This window comes from Triticum urartu, chromosome 7 (assembly GCF_003073215.2).
Source record: "Triticum urartu cultivar G1812 chromosome 7, Tu2.1, whole genome shotgun sequence".
Taxonomy (NCBI): domain Eukaryota; kingdom Viridiplantae; phylum Streptophyta; class Magnoliopsida; order Poales; family Poaceae; genus Triticum; species Triticum urartu.
In genome coordinates, this window is record NC_053028.1 from 126992977 (window position 1) to 127015546 (window position 22570).

The 22570-nt window shown below is 43.9% G+C and overlaps 2 protein-coding genes across 3 annotated transcripts; both read right to left on the bottom strand.

Moving 5' to 3' along the window:
- Positions 1–766: 766 nt before the first annotated feature.
- On the bottom strand, positions 767–7351 carry LOC125525340 (alternative NAD(P)H-ubiquinone oxidoreductase C1, chloroplastic/mitochondrial). 2 transcript variants are annotated; one of them, XM_048690340.1, is made up of 12 exons: positions 7101–7351; positions 6699–6889; positions 6050–6145; positions 5839–5905; positions 5437–5617; positions 4753–4846; positions 4269–4484; positions 3282–3674; positions 3122–3198; positions 2876–2979; positions 2660–2772; positions 767–2001 (listed from the first exon to the last, which is right to left on the bottom strand). In XM_048690340.1, the coding sequence occupies exons 1-12, from the start codon at positions 7186–7188 to the stop codon at positions 958–960; spliced, it is 2664 nt and encodes an 887-aa protein (XP_048546297.1). In that variant the 5' UTR covers positions 7189–7351; the 3' UTR covers positions 767–957. The 2 variants fall into 2 exon arrangements, with proteins under 2 accessions (XP_048546297.1, XP_048546298.1); XM_048690341.1 differs by lacking the exons at positions 6050–6145; positions 6699–6889; positions 7101–7351 and having other exon boundaries at positions 4753–4850; positions 5839–5911.
- A 2683-nt stretch (positions 7352–10034) lies between these two features.
- Positions 10035–16615, bottom strand: LOC125524635 (E3 ubiquitin-protein ligase RSL1-like). The gene is made up of 3 exons (XM_048689671.1): positions 15875–16615; positions 10698–11434; positions 10035–10548 (listed from the first exon to the last, which is right to left on the bottom strand). The coding sequence occupies exons 1-3, from the start codon at positions 16538–16540 to the stop codon at positions 10431–10433; spliced, it is 1521 nt and encodes a 506-aa protein (XP_048545628.1). The 5' UTR covers positions 16541–16615; the 3' UTR covers positions 10035–10430.
- Between the last annotated feature and the right edge of the window lie 5955 nt (positions 16616–22570).

Genomic DNA, 22570 nt, shown 5'->3' on the forward strand with positions numbered 1-22570 from the left:
CTCGCTTCAGTGTTTGTAGTCGTCGCTAGGTGGTCTATGGACCTAGATGTAATTTTTGTTATTTCTGGTGTTCATTGTTTTGCCATGATTGAACAAGTCGACCGAAACTTCGGGCGGCTGCCTCAGTCGCTCCGAACGTTGGGCGCGAACACACAAGCCACATAGCCCAGGCCCACCCGCACCGCACGGTGGGTTCAGATGCTGCAACCGGCAGCCTAGGTTGTGATGACCACGCTGGCGACGCTACGACGTCAGGCGATGCTCGGGGACGGCGATGTTTTTCATGCTACATCAGATGCAGCAGGGGCTGCTAGCGATGGCAGAGACCTATTGAAGGGCGAGAGCGGATGGGGGGCGAGCGTGGGTGGCACCGTTGGCCGTAGGCAGCAAGGACGAGTCCGCCATGGTTCCAAGATGTTGGTCAGCACAATGAGACACGTGATGTGAGAAATCAACGGCCAGGAAGTGGCCTAATCGAATGGCTGCGGGCCGACTGGCCCAAGCTTCGGCCGGGACCGGCACCTGTCACTGGCCAATAGGAAAGCACACTCCAAATGGGCAAGGGCAAATAAGGAATTCTCTGACAACTACTAGCAAAACAGGGGAGCGTGAGATTCGAGCGGGTGGAGCGAATGGCACCCGTTAACCCGTACAGGAGGCTCCAGATCTGCAAAGCTCGTCTTCCCCCCTCTCTCTTTCTTTCGCGATTGATCCACAAAGCTAGTTCAGGGTCTCCAGATCCGCACATCCCCTTGGGACTCATCTCTGCCCAAATCGACCAAGCAAGATCGAAAATGCTCTATTATAATCACCAACGAATCATCATCATACAACTTTGCACGCACGCATCACATCTCAAGCTTTTGACAGATTATCCGAAAAATCAAATCAAATGTCCGAGTTTAATCTTTTATTTCCAGGAAACCGATTTCCATGCCGAATCCATCCACCAGGCGCTCATTTCTTGATGAACTCCACCAGGCGCTCCTGCAGCTTGACGCCCTCCCCGGAGCCCAGCTGGTCGAACTGGAAGGCGTGGCCGACGCCCTTGGACTCGAACAGCTCGATCTCGCCGGCGTAGCCGCTGGCCTTGAGCTCGCGGGCGTACCACAGGCCGCGCTCCTTGAGCAGGACGTCGTCCTCGGCCACGCACACCAGCACGCGCTCGCAGGGGATCCCAGCCACGGCGGCGCGCGCCTCGTCGGTGACGAACGGGTTCACGTTGGGGTCGTCCAGGCCGAGCGAGCCCGGGAACACGAAGCGCCAGGTGCGGTCCATGAACTCGCGCACGTCGGGGCCGAACGCCGCCTCGGCGCCCACGGGCTCCTTGCCCGTGAAGTAGGGGTGCACGGCCATGAGGCCCCGGACGGCGGCGCCCTCCGGCACCGCGCCGGGCGCGGCGGCGCGGACGGCCATGTTGTGCGCGATGTTGGCGCCGGCGCTGCAGCCGGAGAGGAAGACGCGGGAGAGGTCGGCGTGGTCGCGCAGCCAGGGGTCGGCGCCGTCCCCGCCGGCGAGGACCCAGCGCACGGCGGCCCAGCCGTCGTCGTAGGCGGCGGGGAGCGCGTGCTCGGGGGCGAGGCGGTAGTAGACGGACACGCCGACGGCGCCGGAGCGGGCGACGAGGTCGTTGAGGTAGGCGTGGGTGGAGGGGCGGGCCGGGGAGCCGACCACGAAGCCGCCGCCGTGGAAGTAGACGACGACGGGGAGCCTGCCGGGGGCCGCGGCGGCGGAGGCGTCGGGCGGGAGGTAGACGCGCGCGCGGGCGGGGCCGGCGTGGATGTCCTTGGAGACGACGCCGGTGAGCGGGTCGGTGCCGGCGGGGGCGATGGCGTCGCCGCCCGGGCGGTGCACGCGGCCGCTCTTGTACTGGCAGAGGTAGGGCGGGAAGTCGAAGGCGACCTCGGAGTCGGGATCCATGGCGCAGCGGTTGGTGGCGGCGTCGGCGGCGGTGGGGGGAGCGGTGGTGGGAGTGGTGGGCGGGGAAAGTGCGCTGGCCACCTACAACAACAAACGGAGGTGGACTTTAGTACTGGCTCCACGCCATCCGGCGTAACAAAAGCGCAGTCAACTCTCACCAACCACGGCAACCATGCGCCAACCAAACATGTGAGCGTGATCGTTGCACGACGGCACCTCCCTGATTTTTCATTTTTCCTCCCCGTGTGACGAGGGCTTTTCAGCCGGTATATTTAGTAATTATTTATTTATTTATTTTGAGGGAATTTGGTAAGTAATTATTGTGAGAACCAAGATCACAACCTTCCATTGTAAGGCTTGCAATGCCAAATTTTTTATTTTTGCGAAAAATGCCAACTTTTTCTTGAAGGCACTACGCTGATCTCGGGACTGACCTCGGTTGAGTTTTTTCACATTTTTTGGGTTACAGTGGGAGTGTAGGCGCACTCAGGTGGGGATTTGCATTTACCCCTGGGCATCTTCAGTTTAGGAAATGTACGTATACTCAAAATACTTATGCCAAACTTTTAGGAGCAACGTACATATACTCAAAATACTTATGTTCAGAAGTTGTGTGCAACGTAAGCTCAAAATTGAAAATTCGTACATAAATTCTATCTCAAATACATCGTCCAGCTCACTCAATTCATGAATTAGCAGGTTCCCTTTACCATCAGGAGCTTGCGATTATGTTACTTACTGCAGTCTGCAGAGAGGCAAGCGAATCGACAGCGCCCTTTGCGAACCAACTGATTCCAACCTTCACCCGGTGCTCATCAGTGGGCATCCTGAGGCAGTACACGAGCTTCCTAGCTGCACAGCCAGGTTAAATTTTTACTCCTACACGAAGAAGTTTTTTTTTTTTGCGGAAGACACGAAGAAAAAGGTGAAACAACAGGCCTGCAAAGGTCCATACCAGCATGCCCTATAGGTCCTTCCAAGGTCAGTCCCTCGATGAAATTTGCTGTTATCGCAGCATCATTTCTACCCAGCGTCATCATCTCACCAAGGTTTTGAAACCTGGAAAATACACAGGATGTTTCAGCTCAGCTCGTTACACAACTTTAACTTTTTCGCATGAAAAAGACCCAACATCCGCAAGCAGAATGGTGATGCTTGGTGTATCGAAATGAACAAGACAATGCTGCTGCTAGGTTCGAACCTGAACGGCAGAAGGGGCCGGTCATTGATTGCCGCCCAGAGATTCCATCCAGCGAAATCTGCTTGCTGAAAAGCAACCTGGGAGATAAAAAGAGTCATCACTAGCAACATTAAACTGCCAATGCAGCATCATGACAGATTCAATCCAGTAGATGCCTTGCCTGTGCGTTGGCTGGGAGAAATTTTCCTGATGGGTCTCTTAGAGCTGCTGAATCACCAATTGCAAATGTTCGGGGGTGGCCCTTTACTTGAAGGGTTTCCTCTGTCTCCACTTGCCCCCGGCCATTCAAAGGAATAACGTATGGAGCATCAGGAGGTTGTAGCCGAAGAATCTGAGATTGTGAGCCCACCGTCCATAGTACCAGATCAGCCTCCAGAACCTGGCTCTGGAGGCCTCTTTGAGCGGCTTGAAGTTCCAAAACTAGTTTCTTATCGCCACCACCAGCTTCTTTTGCATCTGCAACCATGCTACCTGAATCCTCAGATGCATAAACCTCTCTGATGCAGTTCACCGAATATCCCAAGAAAAGTTGAATATTTTGAGACTCGAGAACCTGGTAGGAAATGCAACCAAACCAAAATTAGCTACTACCACGGAAGATAGAATTCCCTTTCATTTTGGAGTTCAGCAAAGAAATCATGAAAACGATAGGTATCGAGGACCAGCACAATGATATAAATAAACAGCCTGCACTTCTCTATGCTGTATTCTACATGGTCCATAGATAACAGTTTGGTGACAGATTAGTAAGTGGTTGCCTGGTTGGGATTTATCAAGTTAGCACTGTTGCCTAAATAATTCTATATAGTCCATAAATGAACAGTTTGATGACAGATTAGTAAGTGGTTGCCTGGTTGATATTTATCAAGTTAGCACTGTTGCATTAAAGCTGCAACAGTCTTTCAAAAGGAACAGAGAGGAGAAGAAAGAAAGAAGCCACAACATAGTTTGGCTGACGCAAAGTCTTACATTGCACATGCAGCATCTTATGTTATTATTAACTTCAGATTATAGTCTTAGGACTACTAGTGGCACCAAAAACCGAAGTAGGGAACAAAAGTTTTTTAATCTTCTGTTATAATTTCCTGAGATGATCAGATGAAGTTAATCAAAACAGTCTGTAATGTGTAGATCCTTAGGTAATCACCTTCAGAGCAGCTTCACGATTTCCTGGTGGTGCGTTAGGACAGATGGTTGTTTGAAAATTGATTGCTTTGACAGTCCCTGTGTTCTTTAATCTCTCAGAGATAGTGGCAGCTAGCTCAACACCAGAGTAACCCAGTCCCACAATGGCCACCTGAATAGGTGGGGACTTCTTACCAAACCTTCCCCTTTCTAACATTTTCAATTCACTTTCAACTTTCTGCAGATAAAATAAGGCGACATTATGATTCTTGATGATTACCATAAGTCATACAATATGAACTTGTTATACATAAAGAATTGCCAGAACATGTCAACAAGAGATATTATTAAAAACCAATAAAATCATATAATTAACGTGGATGCGTCAAGAGTTACAGACATCACTGATGTATTTTAGATTAGTATCACTATCAACTTAGCAATCCCAAACAGTAGATGATGAACAGTTGAACTTTAAAATATTTCAACAAATGATTGATTCTTACCAAAGCATGTTCCAAAGTTGTGAAAGGAAGTGCATACTCGGCAGATCCTGGAACGACGTCAATCTTAGCTTCAGCCCCTAGAGCTAGAACGAGCCTGGCTGCCCATTCCAAAAGATATATCACCAGTTAGCTTATTCTAAACTCAACATAGAACATCCCAGCAAAAAAAAATCAACATAAAATATGAAGTAAAATACATCACTATTTGTGTTACATATTTCAATCATAACAGCTAAAGAAAGTACGTGTATTATACAGATTAATATTGCATTATTGCTAAAGTTCCCTGATACAGAGTATTGACAGAAGATGAATCGTGGGCTATACGGGTACATGAGAAATTTTGATTCATGTCGGATTCAGGAACAGGCTGATGTAAGGAAAGGGCGCCAAATGACAATCAGGTATTGTGTACGAAGAGGCGATTCTAAGAATTTTGTATGCGCAGTTGCATTGTCACTTGTGAGGTTGAAAAGGTGGGATCAGATCTACATGTCAGTAAGACCCACAATGTGTTCGAAGTTTCAAAACCTTTTAGCAGCATAGAACAATCAGCCCCATGTTTAAAATAATTCATAAAGAAGAAACATTGTGAAGATAAATATAATTCTTAAATTTGTTTTTTTTTCAAAAAGCCTAAACATGACAGCTATTGCAATTCCATGGCATTTAATATCATCATACCAATCATATTCAACAACGGTGCCACTTTCAAGATGAACAATTCCGCCAGTGCATGACACTCCAGGCTCCCTTCTTAAGTGATCAGAAGGGCGAAGAAGCTTTACACTATCCTTCACAAATTGAACACTGGTGTTCTTCAGTAACTCCGTAAAATACGGAGCTATTTCCCAGACATCCACCTCTGGCATCCAAATTAAAATCCAACAGTCAAAACATGAAATAATGTGAAAAGACCCCATATACTCCCTCCATCCGGAAATACTTGTCCGAGGAATGGATGTATCTAGATGTATTTTAGTTCTAAATACGTCCATTTGTATCCATTTCTATGACAAGTATTTCCGGACAGAGGGAGTATAATATTTACCAGCAAAAGCATTTTTACACTTGAAATTGCAGTACCTCCTGATAAGAGCTCGTATAGCATGGGCTTAAATACAAATCTGTCAGATTGATCAACAAGCATCACCTGAAATATTTTTTCCCTTCTTAGTAAAATTTACATCATTTCTTGAGCAAACACACATACCACCAACCCATGCTACTTCGACGTAAGAAGGGGTAGCACCCAGAAAATCTATAAGTTTCTAGCACAAGAGCACCATCATTTTACCTGAGGCTTGTTATTACCAGGCCATACAAGAGATTCTAGTCTCAGAGCAGTATACAGCCCACCAAATCCACCACCCAAAATGCATACCCGTGGCCGCTGAAAACAAGAGAACATATTCAGTAAATGGAGCATAAGGCATATAGCAGAAGCATACCAAACTTTCTGCTGAACAATAATACTCACAAGTTACCCTACATACAGAAAACTGCATGGAAGGACATGAACTCCGGAAGCAAAATGTAAGAACACCCTGATCTAAAAAAAAGGACACACAATTCCTCCAAAAAAAAATTCCCTGCATATGAATAATGTCTCCCCATCAGGCAGTTAAACTCTAGAGTTGTCATATATCAAAACAATACTGCTGAAGTGTTTTATTGAACATAAGATCTATTTGGGTATATCTGAATGAAGTGTGCCAAACCAAAGTGTGTTCACTGGGACTAAGTTAGCACAAAACTGCAAACTCTACATACACAAGTCATCAGTACTACTAAAACAGCTAAAGAATGCTCTGTCAAGGAGTAGAGCTGTAGAGGACTTGATCCGTAAAACACACATTGATAGAATTACCAGTGTGCTAATCAAACAGGAAAAGAAATCATATAACAATGGATTTAAGGATGTGGGTAGTCAAAATCCAGTATACCTGCTTGTCTGGCCAGGGGTACAGCGGCATCGGTGCTTCATCAATTGATTGAGGACGAGAAAACCCAGCATCCCCGGAGCCATTTGAAGCCATGCATCTGAACAGTCCAGACGGCAGCCCAAACATCGCCGGGACATCACCGATTCTCCACGAGTTTTTGAGAACTGGATTCTTCCACGAATTCATACCCCCTGCCAGGATCCAAGGAGCAGTCAATTAGCCAGAGAACAAAATGTCACCTACCGAATCCACCACTTTCCAAATCACCCCATTTCTCGAAACTGGAGCGCTCACAAGAGCACGCAAAGTGGGGGTCGAGTATGCCCACAATATTCTCCACATGGAGCTTAAATTAGAGAACCCTGGTCGCTGGAAGAGAGCTGGGGGGGCTTGCGGACTCACCGAATGGGCTGTGCAGGCGCGCCGAGGCGGGGAAGGGCCGGCCGCGGGGGGCCGACGGGCGGCCCCATGGAGCCGCGCGGCAGCTCATCGGCGGCGAGGGGGGAGGGGTGCGAGCGAGACGTGGCGCGTGTGCAGTCGTAGCCCCAGTTCCCGGCGATAGGGGGAGGGGGAAGAAGCACAGAAGAACCAAAAAAAAAGGGGGAGAGACACGAGAGCCGGCAGCACCACCACGTAACGCTGCGGCTCCTCCGCCGGCCGCGTCGTCGCGGAGCCTCCGAGCCCGCTGGCTGCACACCCAGCCACCCGCTGACGATCAGGCTTGAATGTGAAACGGGCGGCCCATATTGCCCGAAATGGGCCTTTATTAGTGACTCGCGAGCTACAGGCGTCTTTCCGTGGTGTCCACCCGACCCAGCACGGTCTTGCCCACGGGGCGGGTCTGGGCCTAAGTTTTGAGCCCAAAGGCCGGGCTGGGCTCAGGTTTGTCATATTTGCGTTTTAGGGAAGGGGTCCAGCCCGAGGCTCGACTGGCTTTTCCACTAATGGGCCGGGCTTGCACCTGAAATCTAGGCCCAACGGCCAGGCCCGGACCTAGGTTTTTTGCTACGGGCTTTATTAGGCCCGGTCTGACAAATGGCCAGGTATACCATCAACCCGGGAGAGTTCTCTCCCAAAAAAGAGAGCATTATTTCTCATTTTTTGAGGGAAAACGAAGTTTTTATTCATCATAAGCCACAAATTATGGGATGCAATTCAAGTCATAGGAATCGCCAAGCCAAACGTGACGCCACGGACCTAGTGACAAAGCAAATTTGGCTAAACTACGTGCCTCATAGTTAACGGCACGGCCTTCAGAAGTAAAGTTACACCGAAATAACGACTCTCTAACGACCACTCGCTGATGATGGCCCCATAAGTGTCACGACTGTTGTTTTTTGTATCATCCACCACTTGTTTTGAGTCTGAAGCAACAATATAATTGTTGAATGCGAAGGTCCTTCGCCAAAGATATTTCTTTCCTACATGCGATAGCCTCCATAGTCGAAGGATCGTCAACCCCTTGTATCTCTATCTCTACACACCGCAGCCGCTGAGCCTCCTCTTCCTTGCCAGACACCAGCGTCCACATGAATCACACGAAGCCTTGAGGGGGGGCTTTTGATCGCTGGTTGACAGTTTTTGGATTCACGGTTCGCCCCCCGCCCGACACTGGCTGCTTGTCCTTGAGTATGTCAAGCTCTGCAATGAACCCCGTGATGAAAGAATGAGTTCCTTTAGGGCTCTAGAAAATACACTCATGAATCGCCTTCGTCTAGCCGACCAGATCGCCCACAAAGTGACCGATCCCTGAGAGTAAACAACCAACGTTTCCAATTCGGTTAAGCAGTTGTTGCTAGCTTTTGAGCCAACTCATGGTTCACCAAAGCCCACGTGCACCTTGAGAGACCGTGCACTCAACCAACGAATGTTTCAAGAGTCCTCCATCCCGTAGAAACCACATGCACTCGTGTCAGTCATATGTTGATGCACTCTAATGTCATTGGTCGGACCGAATTGATTGTCGGGCAAGTGTCCAGAGGAACATTCGGATCTTCGCCGGTACTTGTGTCTTCCACATACCCTTCTAGTTGCCCTCCTCCTTCGCCGTGCTAGATGAGCCATGCCTCTCTCCTTTGTCTGCTGGTGACGAGCATCTTGTATGCTGACTCACAGAAAAATTACCATGCCGCTAGAATTTCCAGCTCCAGAAATCATCCATATTTTTTGTACATAAAGGGATGCCAAGAATGATAGGTACGTTCATTGGCATAAAAACTTGCTCAATTTTCTGTCTAATCCATGATGCCGAAGTAGTATTGATCAACTCTAACACTGTATTTGGCGGGTTTGGAATTAGGCAACCATAGGGTCTCATCATCTCCTCTCGAGAGAGCCAATTGTCAGCCCAAATATCTGTTGTAGCATTCTTGGTCTTACATATCTCACTAAAAAAGGTCTAATAAAGGTTTTTTTGCTTAATCTTAAAAATGTACTTTTATAATAGTAGAATACATACATTTTTTCAGATCAAATAATACGCATACCATCATAATACCTTGATGTAATGTTTATTTTGTTATCCAGTTTACATAGCTGTGTTTATTTTAGTTTGTTCAAGAAAATCGACTGCACTATCTTTATTTATAAAATAAAATATGTTTGTTGATGCAAGAAAAATCAAGTATAGGTCTCTCTGTTCACACACAAGAAATATTCAAGACATCATCTGGCTGCAACAATTTGAAGTTTTGGCTGATCTCAACCTAAACCATACCGTTGTTGGTTTTCATGACTGAAAATATATATGAAAAAGATCCAGCACCAAGTTAATTCAGGATCTAAGTTCTTTGAATAGTCATCCATGACCTGAATTAGCTCGCTGTTCTATAAGTGTTTTAATGCAGTATGGAGCGGATAAAAGTTATGACAGGGTGTTCAATGTTTTTATAACAGAGAAGAAAACCTTCCATGTCCTCTGTATCATATGGTGCACATCCCTAATATTTTATTACTACAAGATTTATATTCGAGAAAATTCAATTATAGGTCTCTCTGTTCACACACCTAAAATATAACAAAACCAAGTATTGTAAAGCATGTGAATAAAACCTTGTCTATGCTAAACGAAAAAAAACCTTGATGTCTGCCTACAGCCTCATGCACCCATACATCATACTAGCTCCTGCTGAAGAGTGAGAAGTTTTGGATAGACCGGAAATGCTATTTACAAGTTTCAAAAATATTACTTCGTCCGATTCATATTAATTGACGCTGCTTTAGTACAACTTTACAAAGCAAGTACACCAACTACTCCCTCCCATTTTAATACACATATTTGTCTTTTTTATGTACACCAAGTATGAAAATATATATTGTTGGAAATCCATGTGCGCATACCACGAAATATTGTGCATTCATGACCAGCAGTAATACATCGGTTTTAAACAACAGGCAACCCCGTCGATTTCCATAAAAGGAAAACCGCATTTTACCAGAAGTTCATACATCAAAAGTAAAGAAACTAAAACACAGCGAGACAAACTACTGGCTACAGACTACCTGTCAATCAGATGTGAAAACAGTACGGTAGAACATTGGCACAGGCAGCGGAAAAACAAGTTGGTTCTGAAATTCTGGACGATAGACTAGCGATCCAAATGACAGAATAGACAATAATCATGGCAACGAACCCCTCCATCACACCGACTGTAATCCAGGTTATAGTCACAGCTCACAAGGCCTTGTCCGACATACAAAAGATTATCACCCTCGTAATCGTCAGTAATGTGATCACCGCCGTCCTCCTCGATCATGGATTATATTGCGTTCATCCCACAGCCGGCAGGAGCAAGTCGCCTTCTTGTCCTTCCATTCTTTCCCACAGGTGTAGCAAAATTCATAGCCGCACCTGCAAGAAGCGGGAACAGATGCAGCAAAGGTTAACAGAAAACAAGTCTTGAGGCTGCAGAATGAGCATTAGCACACAGAAGACATGAAAAATCACTGAACATAGTAAAGATGTGTATGAGAATGGCACAGCCAGAAGTAAATACTTACACGCAAGTTATATGGTAGCAACCCTCTGCGAGTTCAATCATGTGGTTGCATTTGACACACTTGCGCCACGACCGCTGCTGTGCAAGGTTCTGCAGCTTGGCATCTTCTGGACGAACGTGAGGATACTTTCTCTTGTAGTCACAGCAACTCATCCCAGCATGCCATGGGACCTTACAGCTGATGCAGAACAAACCCTTGCATTTGATACACTTTCTCAACGTTGGACCTCCAGCAACAGTGTACATTAAGGCCCATGAGCTTATCACTTCTCTCAAAGACATCAAGGCTGAACACTTGGAGTACGGGCAATAGATCTTCTGAGTAGGAGGGATTTGTCCTTCCCTGATACGTTGCACCATGATCTCTAACAGTTGTGGTGACAGGAATATCTTTGAATCTTTCACAGTTAGTTTGGTAGTGCAACCATCTTGTGGACAAGCTGGAAGCGTTCCACCAAGTAGTTTAATTTTCACATGCTCTTTCATGCAGGAGAAGCAAAACCGATGTGCACAACCTTCAACTGCGTAAATCTTAGAAAGATCAGTGTCTTCCAAACAGATGGCGCAGGTCTCTCTCTTCTTGGTACCTACCAATTCTGTTGCTAATTTTGTTGCATAACCGACTTGGCCTCGAGGAATAAGTGAGAATTCACATTGCTTGAATTTACTCATCAGTGAAAGAGCCTCATTTACCATATCTTCAATCTTACTCTTTGTGGGACGCCAAGTTCCAAGCATCTGGATGAATATGACAACGTAATAAGATCAGTGCAGTTCAAATGAATTCAATCACTTGACCATTAAATCTATCTATTACATTGTTAACGCAATAAAAAACAATTGTTCAGATTAATAAGACATCAGTAATAGAAAAAAGAACAGCTCAAACTAATCTTCTACAACAATTGAATCAGACACCTTATATACGTCCTGTTGGAGCTTGTGTTCAGAAAACCTGACGACAGGAAATACAAAGAGTAATGCAGTGTCCTATAAAAAGACACGACACACGGAGATCAAAAGATGGAGCAAAAAGGGTCCATGCAAAGCAGACACAAGTCCTCGCATAGTCGCATAGGTGATGTAAATTGTATTAAGGCTGCTCCTCTTCTTTAGTAGATACTAGGCTTATTCCAAGAATTTCTTGGCGGGACATTGCTAGCTGAAATCCACATCTAGAGGATGCATGTCAAACGAAAAAAAAAGCATGCATACCAAAAAGGAGAAAACGAGAAGCAAAATAATCAAAACTGGGAGAAAACAAGTGTGTACTATGGCCTAAAGTGATTGGTAAGTTTAACCATCCTGATTGTAGAATACATAATCAGTGTGAGATGGTAAATTACTGATAGGATAAGTGAATAACCTGAACATAGCTACCATGTTTGATATAAAAGCCTGAAAACTCTTAATTAACGGAAAAGATGAGAAAAATCTACAGGTAGGTCAAGATTATAACAATTGAGATTGATTAGACTACACTAATGATATTAAATGGAATATAAATCTTGTTTGAGATTTTTTAAATATATCAAATATATTGGCAACAACTTTTATACTATATACAAAGGGAGTCCATAATTGTTATGCACGGCATACTTAGTTTGGAGTCCGGCGAAGCAAACATAAAAGGCCCTAGCACTATGCGATCTGCGCAAGTATCCTATCTAATTTCCAATTGTTCACAAACTCAAACAACGCAAGATTTCTGCTAGCCAACATACTTAGCACTTTTGTCTTTAAAGCGATAACAACTTTCTTTTCTTTATTAGCAATGTGCCCGTGCGTTGCAACGGATCCAAAGTAAAATAATACATGTCCACAAACTTGAAAGATAAACACTCTAGTTTTGGTATATATATCATTAAAAATATACTCGTATTAGGTTTCACTCAAAATATATTCCTCGTGGCTGTTTTGATGAAGTGGGGGAGGGATATGGTTGGTTTCAAGATAGTAAGGGGTTTCTGCAAATTGAAGCAGATAAGTGGGGTCTTGTTGCAAAAATGCCACAGCTTATATCACAGTCGTTAGATGCAGATTTGATGGTCAAAAATGACGGATGGCAGACACACCATCATCACCAACTGAGTCTTTTATAGAAGTAGAGATAAACACATTTGTTTACAGAAACAGGAGATGAATTTAAATTAATGCGGAAGGTGGTTTTAGACAAGAAAAATAAATAGAACTAGAGTATGAGGCTCAAGGTTCGAGCTAGTGCTACAGATATTACTTATAAACAAGCATGGTAGGATACAAGAATGGATCCGAAATTACAATTTAAGGATCAAGATTCAAACTAAAGCAAGATACTTGAACTGTCCTAGGGCTTTACCCTTGGTGGGGAGTGATCTACAATCTAGTCAAACGTTGGATCTCAAAATCATGAATGTCTTGACACTAAAATTCTTGCATTAATATGCTATGTTATCAGAATATCAGTCGATAACCAAAATTCATGTGTATGCAACTTATACCAAGGTTGGACGTAATATCAGTCGATAACCAAAACTCATGTGTATACAACTTATACCAAGGTTGGACGTAATATCAGTCGATAACCAAAACTCATGTGTATACAACTTATACCAAGGTTGGATGTTAGACACGTAGCACTTTAGTCAAGCTTACACAGTGGATGTTGCACACTGATCTCTCCCTGTAGTATCACTTGCTTGCAGTCTCATGCCAGCTGTAAGAGCATTTCTAAATGTAGGTGCATTTCTGGCGTCTCTTTGGATAGAAACAGAAAATGTACACGAATAGGATAGGAGTGACAGTACAATCCTATATGATCACAAACAAGAGGAACTGTTCTGAAGATATACGGACGCACCATAGTAATTTTGCATAATTAAGAAGAGAATGCAAGGAAACAATGTTTTTTTTCCTTTCAATATGCCTAACCTCAATTAAGAATTCCTTTAAAACTCCCATGGGTTGATAAATTCGGCAGGCACAAAAGTCCTATGAGCTAATTGTGTAACACAGTAATAGGATGACAAACATATAAACCACAACTGATGGTGATCTCATTTATTTTTACAGAAAATTATATAGGATCATTATCGTTGACGAAATATTTGCAAACAAACTGGTCCTAGGACTTGAACTGCGTAGGTATGACACAAAAACGCCTCTTCATCAACTAAACTGTTATGACAACACATATTTATTAGATAATATAAGGTGCGCTTCAATAAAAGAATCTTAGATTATGATGAATATTAACATACCAGGTCAAGTTTCACTCTTAACATGTATAAGCAAACTCAATTTCTACAAAAATAACTCAACTGAGATCATATGCATGCAGAGGGGTTGATGCAACGATAAGCAAAGAGATCTACAATATATATAAACCTCCCCTAATTTCGTGAGTCTATGTGGTAGGTTTCTCTGTTGATGAAGAGACCTAGAAACGCGTGGGGGGAAGCAGAATCCTATCATTTCACTACTCAACAGATTCTCCTCATTCATCCATTGGATAGGACGCCCCATCTATGGAACAAGAGAATGAGATATTGACCTTTTGACATCTGTAAGACTGTAACTACATTCTCACATTTCTTTGGTGTGTGTTAGGTCTGACACTGGATGCAATCAGAGTATTGAAGGGAGGACTTGAAGACAGAGAGAGCGCCGGCTACGGAACTGACAACAGCGAGGTATGATAAAGTATAGTGGAACGCTTCTCAGGCATAATGTCATGCTACTCAAAGATGCATCACACTGAATTTTTTTAAGTTCTGCCTCATACTGATTGATAAGGTGGATGGGTAGATAACCATGGAAATTTTGCTTCAATTATTGGTGGATAAATTGGCATTCATGGAGCAGTGGATAAGTCGAAGCTACAGAAGAGAAGACTTCATATGGTCTTGCATGCTGGATGACGCCTACTTGCATGCCATCAGTCTTCAACATGGTACATATTGAGCTGATCTTGACTTGTGCTTAGTTGACTATTGACAAAGAGCAATGCACGAATAACACAAGTAAAGAAGAAATAAAGTTAATGACAGGAGATTAGCTTTTAGGAAAGTTCTTATAGCTAAAATTAATGGAAGATCGGCATATTGACGGAATGAAAATTTTCATACAGAAACTTTAATGGTGTTTTCTCAAGATGATTTCCAGCTACGATCTTTCTACAATTTTGAAAGTCGATGCAAAGTCACCCGAACATATAAAATATAGTATAATAATCAGTAAATAGGCTACAATCAAGGAAAGCAAGCTAACAGACTTGAGAAAAAGGAAACACCAAATATGGTAATGCACAATGAATCTAACTACTACTCCCTCCGTCCCATAATATAAGAGCGTTTTTACACTAATGTACTGTCAAAAACGCTCTTATATTATGGGACGGAGGGAGTATAATGTAAGGACCACCTTGCTAGTTTACATGTACATCAAGTATCTCCACATGTACACAAACTGTAGAATGTGAGTGAGCAAGTACTTCTACATCGAACTTAGAACCAAAATTCCCTTCCTACAGATGTCCCATGTTAGTCTTGTCCTAGTAAGCATGAAACATGAACTCAGGAGTACTTGCAATTTTGTATGAACATGATAATACAAAAAAGAACATGTGCACCAAAAAATATTGGAAAGAGGAATGATCAATAGAGAGAAGCACCTGCACTAAGAAAAATTCACACAAAACTGAGGGATTACTTCTACTTTTCTTGCAGTGCGATAAGCAAGAATAGCAGGTAGTGGAACTGAATGTTTGTACAACTAATTATAATGAGCATTGAAATAGTGCTACAAATTTATGTTTCGCCTACATTTAGCTAGAGATGGGACTATGTGATGATTTAATCATCTCTTTATATAAACTCTAGCAGTCTAGAATTCCTTTAACATTGCAAATAAACACCGAAATCTCCATATCACCAAATCATCCATTATATTTCGCATTTCCTCTTAGGTGACATCTCTAGTAAGACATCGCAGTTGAAACCATGGAAAAACTGTCGAGTACCCTAATCATGAATACCAAACATGTATACTGCGACAGCAACCTTATAGAAGCAGATCCTCTGACTGTATGGACCTGTAATTTCAAGCCCTTCAAATAAGCATCTACTATTTGCCGTGTAAGAAGTACTGCATTAAGATAGACGACAGATGCACAGATCTAGAGGTTTCATTAAGGCATACATATTTGTGCAGCGCCTTGAAGTCGGAGACAATGTTGACCCATCGTATCCCCAGCTCGAGCGCAGCGTGGATGCCTTCCATGAGCGCCAGCACCTCGAGCTCCATGCGCCCGCCCTCGAAACTTTCCACGCGCTTCTGTGTGGTGCGCACCACCTTCCCCCGGGGATCGTACACGGCCACCGCGAGCACCGCGTCGCGGGGGTCCGGGACGCCCCACCTCCCCGCGCCCTCCTTGTTCGACAATCCCTTGTAGAAGACGCGGAAGAGAGGGGCGCGGCTTGGATCCAGAGGTCGCTCGAAGTGGTCTCCGCCGTGGGCCCGTCGGCGATCTGGAGTGTCGGCGAGCTCGCGCGCCAAGAGGGCGCCGCGGGCAGAGGTGTTTGCCTGGGCGTGGGCGGCGCGGAAGGCCTGCGCGTCGCGGCGGTTCTTCTCTTGGCGCGCAAGTTCGGCGGCTTCGGAGGACCAGAGCGGAGGGGCGGGTTGACATAAGCGGCAAGAGCAGGAGGCGGCGGCGGCGGCGCTGGAAGAGGGCCGGTTGGGAGTAGGGACGCGGAGGGAAGCTTGGATGGCCTCGTCGAGCTGGAGTTGGAAGGCGAAGTCGTGGTCGGAGGCGAGGGCGACTTGCTGGCGGAGGCGTCGGGGGGCGAGGTCGCCGTCGCCGGCCATGATCGGAGCCGGCGGTCGGGCGGTGCCACAGCCCACAAAGACGAGGGTTTTGAGTGTGACCCCAAATATCGGGATGGAATGGGATGTTTTGTGCGTTTATGGGCACATTTTGGCCCATCTCGTCTGGGCTTTCCAATCATCCATCTCTCGGGCTTTCCTTTGTGACTTTAACCCTTATTATGGTCCAAATGAGTCACCAGTACGCATAAAGATTTCTACTTACTTGTCAAAAAGAAAAAGGAAAACCTAATACGCATAAAAATAATCCTACTTACTTGTCAAAAAAATCCTACTTGGTTCTGATTTAATGGTCGCCTTGTATTTTGGAACAAAATTTCATCAAAGATTTGATCAGGAAAGGTAAGTTATATATCATAAAATTATGTTGTTTGATTCGTATTCGAAAGAAGTTTTTAATGGAGCCATTCTTGTAGTCGTCACTGGGTGATCTATGAATTTAGATGTAATTTTTATTATTTCTGGTGTTCATTGTACTGTCATGATTGAAAATGAATAGATTGGAAGTTTTTCTCGCAAAAAAAAGTTATGTGGCATATATCTTTTATTTTGCCAGTCAAATTTATGATCAAAATTTAACATAAAATACGAGAGGGGCTAATAAACCCTAGTGGAGAAAGTATTTGCGAAGCGCAAATACGAAAGCATCTCGTACCCTGGGCTTTAATGGGTCCAGCCCACCAAGCCCGAGACAACGGCGTCCGACTGAAATGGAACCGGAGGCAACGCGGTTGACCTTGGAGGGGAGTCACAAATCGAGCCAGAGCTGGAGACGCCGAGGTCGACCGTGATGTCGCCATCCATAGAAAGACAAAAATGAGATGAAGACCGAGTTGACATGGCTGGATTGTGTCATCGTTGTCTGATGCCCGAAGGGAACACGCAGAAGATGACAATGTGGCGAATCGAAGAATGCGGGCGACCAGTGGGGGCTTCGGTTGGCTGCCTTATGGCGGCGTCTGGCCAACTGTTTGGCATGTCCAGCAGGGTTCTCGTGTGTCTGTTGGTTGGACACAATAAAATCAAAGTCACTTGCTTGGGGAGAAGTGTCACGATGACAGTCTATGGGCAACCCTGACGGTGTTTCTTTCTTCAATGATGTGTGTGGGTCTTGTGGGTAGCCAGACCAGCTAGTAATGCCATCGTTGGGCATGTTATGATGGTTTTCGCCCAATTTTGTGTAATTAGCTGGGCAATTCTTTTTTTCTTAGCTTTAGCCTTTTTAGAAAGGAGAAAAATCTTCAGCCTCTACATCACAATGATACATGCATACATACGTATTATTAAACGAAGTCTCCAACAAATATGAGGTATGGTACAAAATCACAAAAAGAGATACAAAAAAGATGAACAAGGTCACAACCGGCACAAATAAGACTAGATGCCTATACACATATCCTATCGTTGGACCGTCATCCAAATCGATTGTAGGTATCCCACGCTATCATCTATTAACGGTTGCTTCCATAAGCCATCTAGAATCGGTTGTAGGTATCCCACACTATCATCTATCAATGGCGCAAGCAACATGATGCAAAACAAGGCATAATATGCGGGATGTAAAATGCAATGCATATGCGCGTGCTTCGGAAGGGAAAGATTAAAACAGGCCTCAACTTGGCAAACCAAGAGCGCCGCTGGAAAGATGAGTTGATTTCGGTCGAAGTCGATATAAAGATCACCGGAATCGGATGCACGGTTTGCAAATGGCAAGCAAAACAACAATGGCACAATTCTGCGATTAACAACACGATGTCATCTAGAATGCAACAAGAAATTAAGCTACTGCACTCTAACATAGCGACAAAGCACATGGTAGTTATCCACTCAAGATGCTTGACAAAAGATGAACACTGAGCTACGGCTAATTCACACAATAGCAGGTTCAAACAAACATGCCAAAAATGCAAAAGATATCAGGTTCACAGACTTAGCAGAAAATAACAACATGCCAGGAATTAATATCAGGAAGCAATGTTGGGAGTAAGATAACAACATGCTACAGGAACATATCATGGCAAAGCAAGGCATGACATGAAACTACTCAAAGCATATAACAAAAGTCCCTTACTGACCATAAGCCAAAAGGGATCAGAAAATATGATGGCACCCATGTAAACATAGCAAGTTTCGTTAACAAATTCAGACTTAGCAGAAAACTGGACATGGCAAAAAACAGAGTTACGTAGGCATGTTTGCGAGCTCGATGCACTCACCACAAGGCATTGCATGACAAACTAAGCATGCACCCAGCAAGAAGACATGATCAAGAAGCTAACCATGACAAGAACCATCTCATAGCATGCAAGGATCAACTACAACAACCTTGGAAAAATTGAATAACATGTAAACAATCTGTCAGGAACATTTTATAGCAAAAGTAGAGCAAGATTGAGTCATGCTAGGGTACTCCATAATTGCAAACAAAGACATGGATGGATAGAACATAACAATATCTCAAAATATCCTTACTGAACATGCTCAAACGAGGCATGGATCACTCTGTAGCAACATGAATACATGGCATAAAAATAACATCAGGGAAATGACTTAGAAGGATTCTAAGTCCCTGAAATCAGCAACATCACGAGAGCTACTTTGCATGCTTGTGCTAGTTACCACAATAATCAAAAAATACATAGCATACACCCCTGTAAAGATGGCATGGCATAGCCCAAAACACATGTAGGGCTCAAATTCATAGGAGGCACACATTAAACATGGCAAAAATGACAAATGTCCATAATCTGTTAAGAAACAGAAACTAACATTTTTATAGCACTCTTGCAACAGCATTTTAGGTATCAAGATGGACTCAAACAAGCACGGTGCAATGGAATGAAATGAAGAGCACATCCAAGCGAACAATTTGATATATTACACGCCCAAAACGGAGCTACGGATGCAAAGTTATGATGCGATGAACATGCCGAAAAATATCAGGGACTTGGGAAGAAAACGGGGTCAACCCTAGAATTTTGGATCTGGATCTGGGGACACGGTTCCCGAGGTTGGCTGGGGTCTCGCCGGAGCCGAAGGAGTTGACCGGAGTTGTCGCGGACGGCGGCCGGAGTCGAGGGAAGAGGTCGCCGGAGCCGGCTCGCCGGAGAGGAGGCAGAGGACGGCGGGGCGGAGGAGCAGGCCGGCGGCAGCCGGGCGGCGCGGCGTCCGGAGAGGATCCAGCGAAGAGGCGGCGAGCGCCGGTGACTCGGGCGGCGGAGGGTGCTAGGCGCAAGGCGACGGGGTCCCGCGCGGGGCGGCGGCGCCCGATCCGGGCCGGGAGGACCTGCCGCGGGCCCTGCGGGCTTCGGCGGCGGCGGCGGCGAAGTGGGGCGCGGCCCGGGTGACGTGTCGAGCGGCGGTTGGCTGGCGCGGGCGCGGTGGACGTGTCCGGCAGCGCGGGGTGCAAGAAGGCTAGGGTTTGGACCCGAATTTTCGGAGGGGGAGGCCTATTTATACATAGAAGGAGCTAGGAGACTCCAAATGGAGTGCGGTTTTCGGCCACGCGATCGTGATCGAACAACCAAGAGGATGGAGGGGGTTTAGGTGGGTTTTTGGCCACTTTGGAGGGGTGTTGGGCTGCAACACACACGAGGCCTTTACGGTTCCTCGGTTAACCGTTGGAGTATCAAACGGACTCCAAATGGCACGAAACTTGACAGGCGGTCTACTGGTAGTATACCAAGGCCACTTGGCAAGTCTCGGTCCAATCCGAAAACGTTTAACACTCGCACACGAAAAGAGGCAAAAGGGGACACCAGAGGACGTAGGAGTGCTGGAATGCAAAACGGACAACGGGAAAAATGCTCGGATGCATGAGACGAGCACGTATGCAAATGCGATGCACATGATGACATGATATGAGATGCATGACATGGACAAAATGCAAAACGAAGACAAAACCCAACCACAAGGGAATATCATAACTTAGTGCCAAAAATGGCAAGAGTTGGAATACAAATATGGCAAGTTACATACGGGGCGTTACACGAATCCACTGACACAAACTGTTCATGCGTGAAATGTGAGTTGTTTACGTCATGAAGGGTTGACTGGGAGAACCGCAAGTTTTTCGGGGTCGAGCTATTCATCCGAGTCACTATGGGCGAATTTGTCCAATTGACATGTTTGAAGGAATCAACGTTGGACTTACTGGATCCTTAGCAATTCATGTGAGAACTGATCACTTGTGGGGATCCTTAAAGAGTCCATTTTATGAAATATCTGCTTAGGAAGCAAAAAAAAAGACAGGTGGTTTATCTATCATCAAATAGAGATGAATATTATATGATAGCAGTAGCAAATTCTTTGTCCTTGAATCAAGGTATTCAGGAAGAACAAGTTGTTCGAGCTAGATACCTTCAAGAATTCTTGGTTATTGCATGGGAACTGATTCATGCTAGAAGTATTTTTCTTTCCAATATTTTTCTATTGGGGGTTCTCTCATTCCTTTTACTGAGCACAATGACGCGGATCAAGCTTTAAAATATGTTTAAGACATTTAAAAAAGGAAAATTCTTACTTTTCAAGAAATGATCATGACATTCTTTAAAAAATATGCAATGCAAAAAATGTTTGTGTAAGTAAAAAAGATGTTTATACCATTCAAAAAATCTATGTGACATTTGAAAAATCTATTCACACATTTAAAAAATATGTCCATAACTTATTTTTAAAAAGATGTTAATATAATGTAAAAAATGTTCACATATTATAAAGAATATGTTTCATACCATTCAAAAAAAGTTCAATGTGTATTTGAAAATGATTACCATTTATTTAGAAAAATTAATACTTTTATTTGAAAAATGTCCATCGTGTATTTAAAATATTAAATGCGTTTCAGAAAAATGTTATATGTGTATACGACAAAATGAAAATGTGTAACGAAAATTGTACACATGTATTTGGAAAGCAAAAAAAGAAAAAGGAAAAAAGAAAACTTGTGAAAAAAATTGGTAAGAAATCAGTAGAAATAAAAGAATAAAAAACCATACGAAAAGTTATAAAACCGGCCCGAACCGGTTACAGAACCTTTCTATAGTCGCTTTGATGTGCCGGCCTACTAAGCCGAGGGCGGGCATTTCCTATTTGGCGCTGCAGGCGCCGGTTATAGCCTGTTTCCGCAAACCGGCGCCTGCAGCGGCGCTAGCTGGGCTCGGCCCAACTATCATTCTTTTCCCTGTTTTTTGAAACTCAAAAAAGGAAGGAAAACTGTGCACAGCCAGCAATCGAGCCAGCAATCTCTCAGTCAATAGCCAACTCCTCAAACCACTACGACATCACCCTGACTCGTGAATACAATCATCCTTTCCATCTTTTTATACACACAGGAAATGCCCTTTATGTTTCTGTGTTTTTTCCTTTCTTTTTTTGTTTCCTATTTTCTTTTTTATTAAATGCATGAAATGTTTACAAATAGTTGATATCTCTTTTCTAATTTGTGAACTTTTTTTTTGAATTCGTGAACTTTTTTTCATAATCGATGAACTTATTTTTAAATTCATGAACTGTTTTTCATAATCGATGAACTTTTTTCAAATTCAATGAACATTTTTCAAATTTGATGAACTTATTTTTAAATTCGTGAACTTTTTTTCATAATCGATGAACTTTTTTTCATAATCAACGAACTTTTTTCATGTTTTCAAATTCGCACCAAATTCGATGAACTTTTTTCACAATCAATGATTTTTTTAAAAAAATCGATGAACTTTCTCTCGAATCTGATGAACTTTTTTTATTGCTTGAACTTATTTTCAATTTGGATTAATTTTTTTAAAATTCAATGAACTTTTATTCAAATTTGTGAACTTGTTTCGAAATTTCATGATTTTTTTAAATTTGTACGAATCTTTTAATTTTTTTGAATTGTTTTAAAAATTCGCGGTTTCAAAAAGTGTCTTGAATTTGTTTGCAAAGTTTACGTTTCTTTTCATATAATTTATATAAGGTATATATAATAGTACTCTTAATGCTGTACTAGAAGAAGGTCAAATATTGCACTTCCTG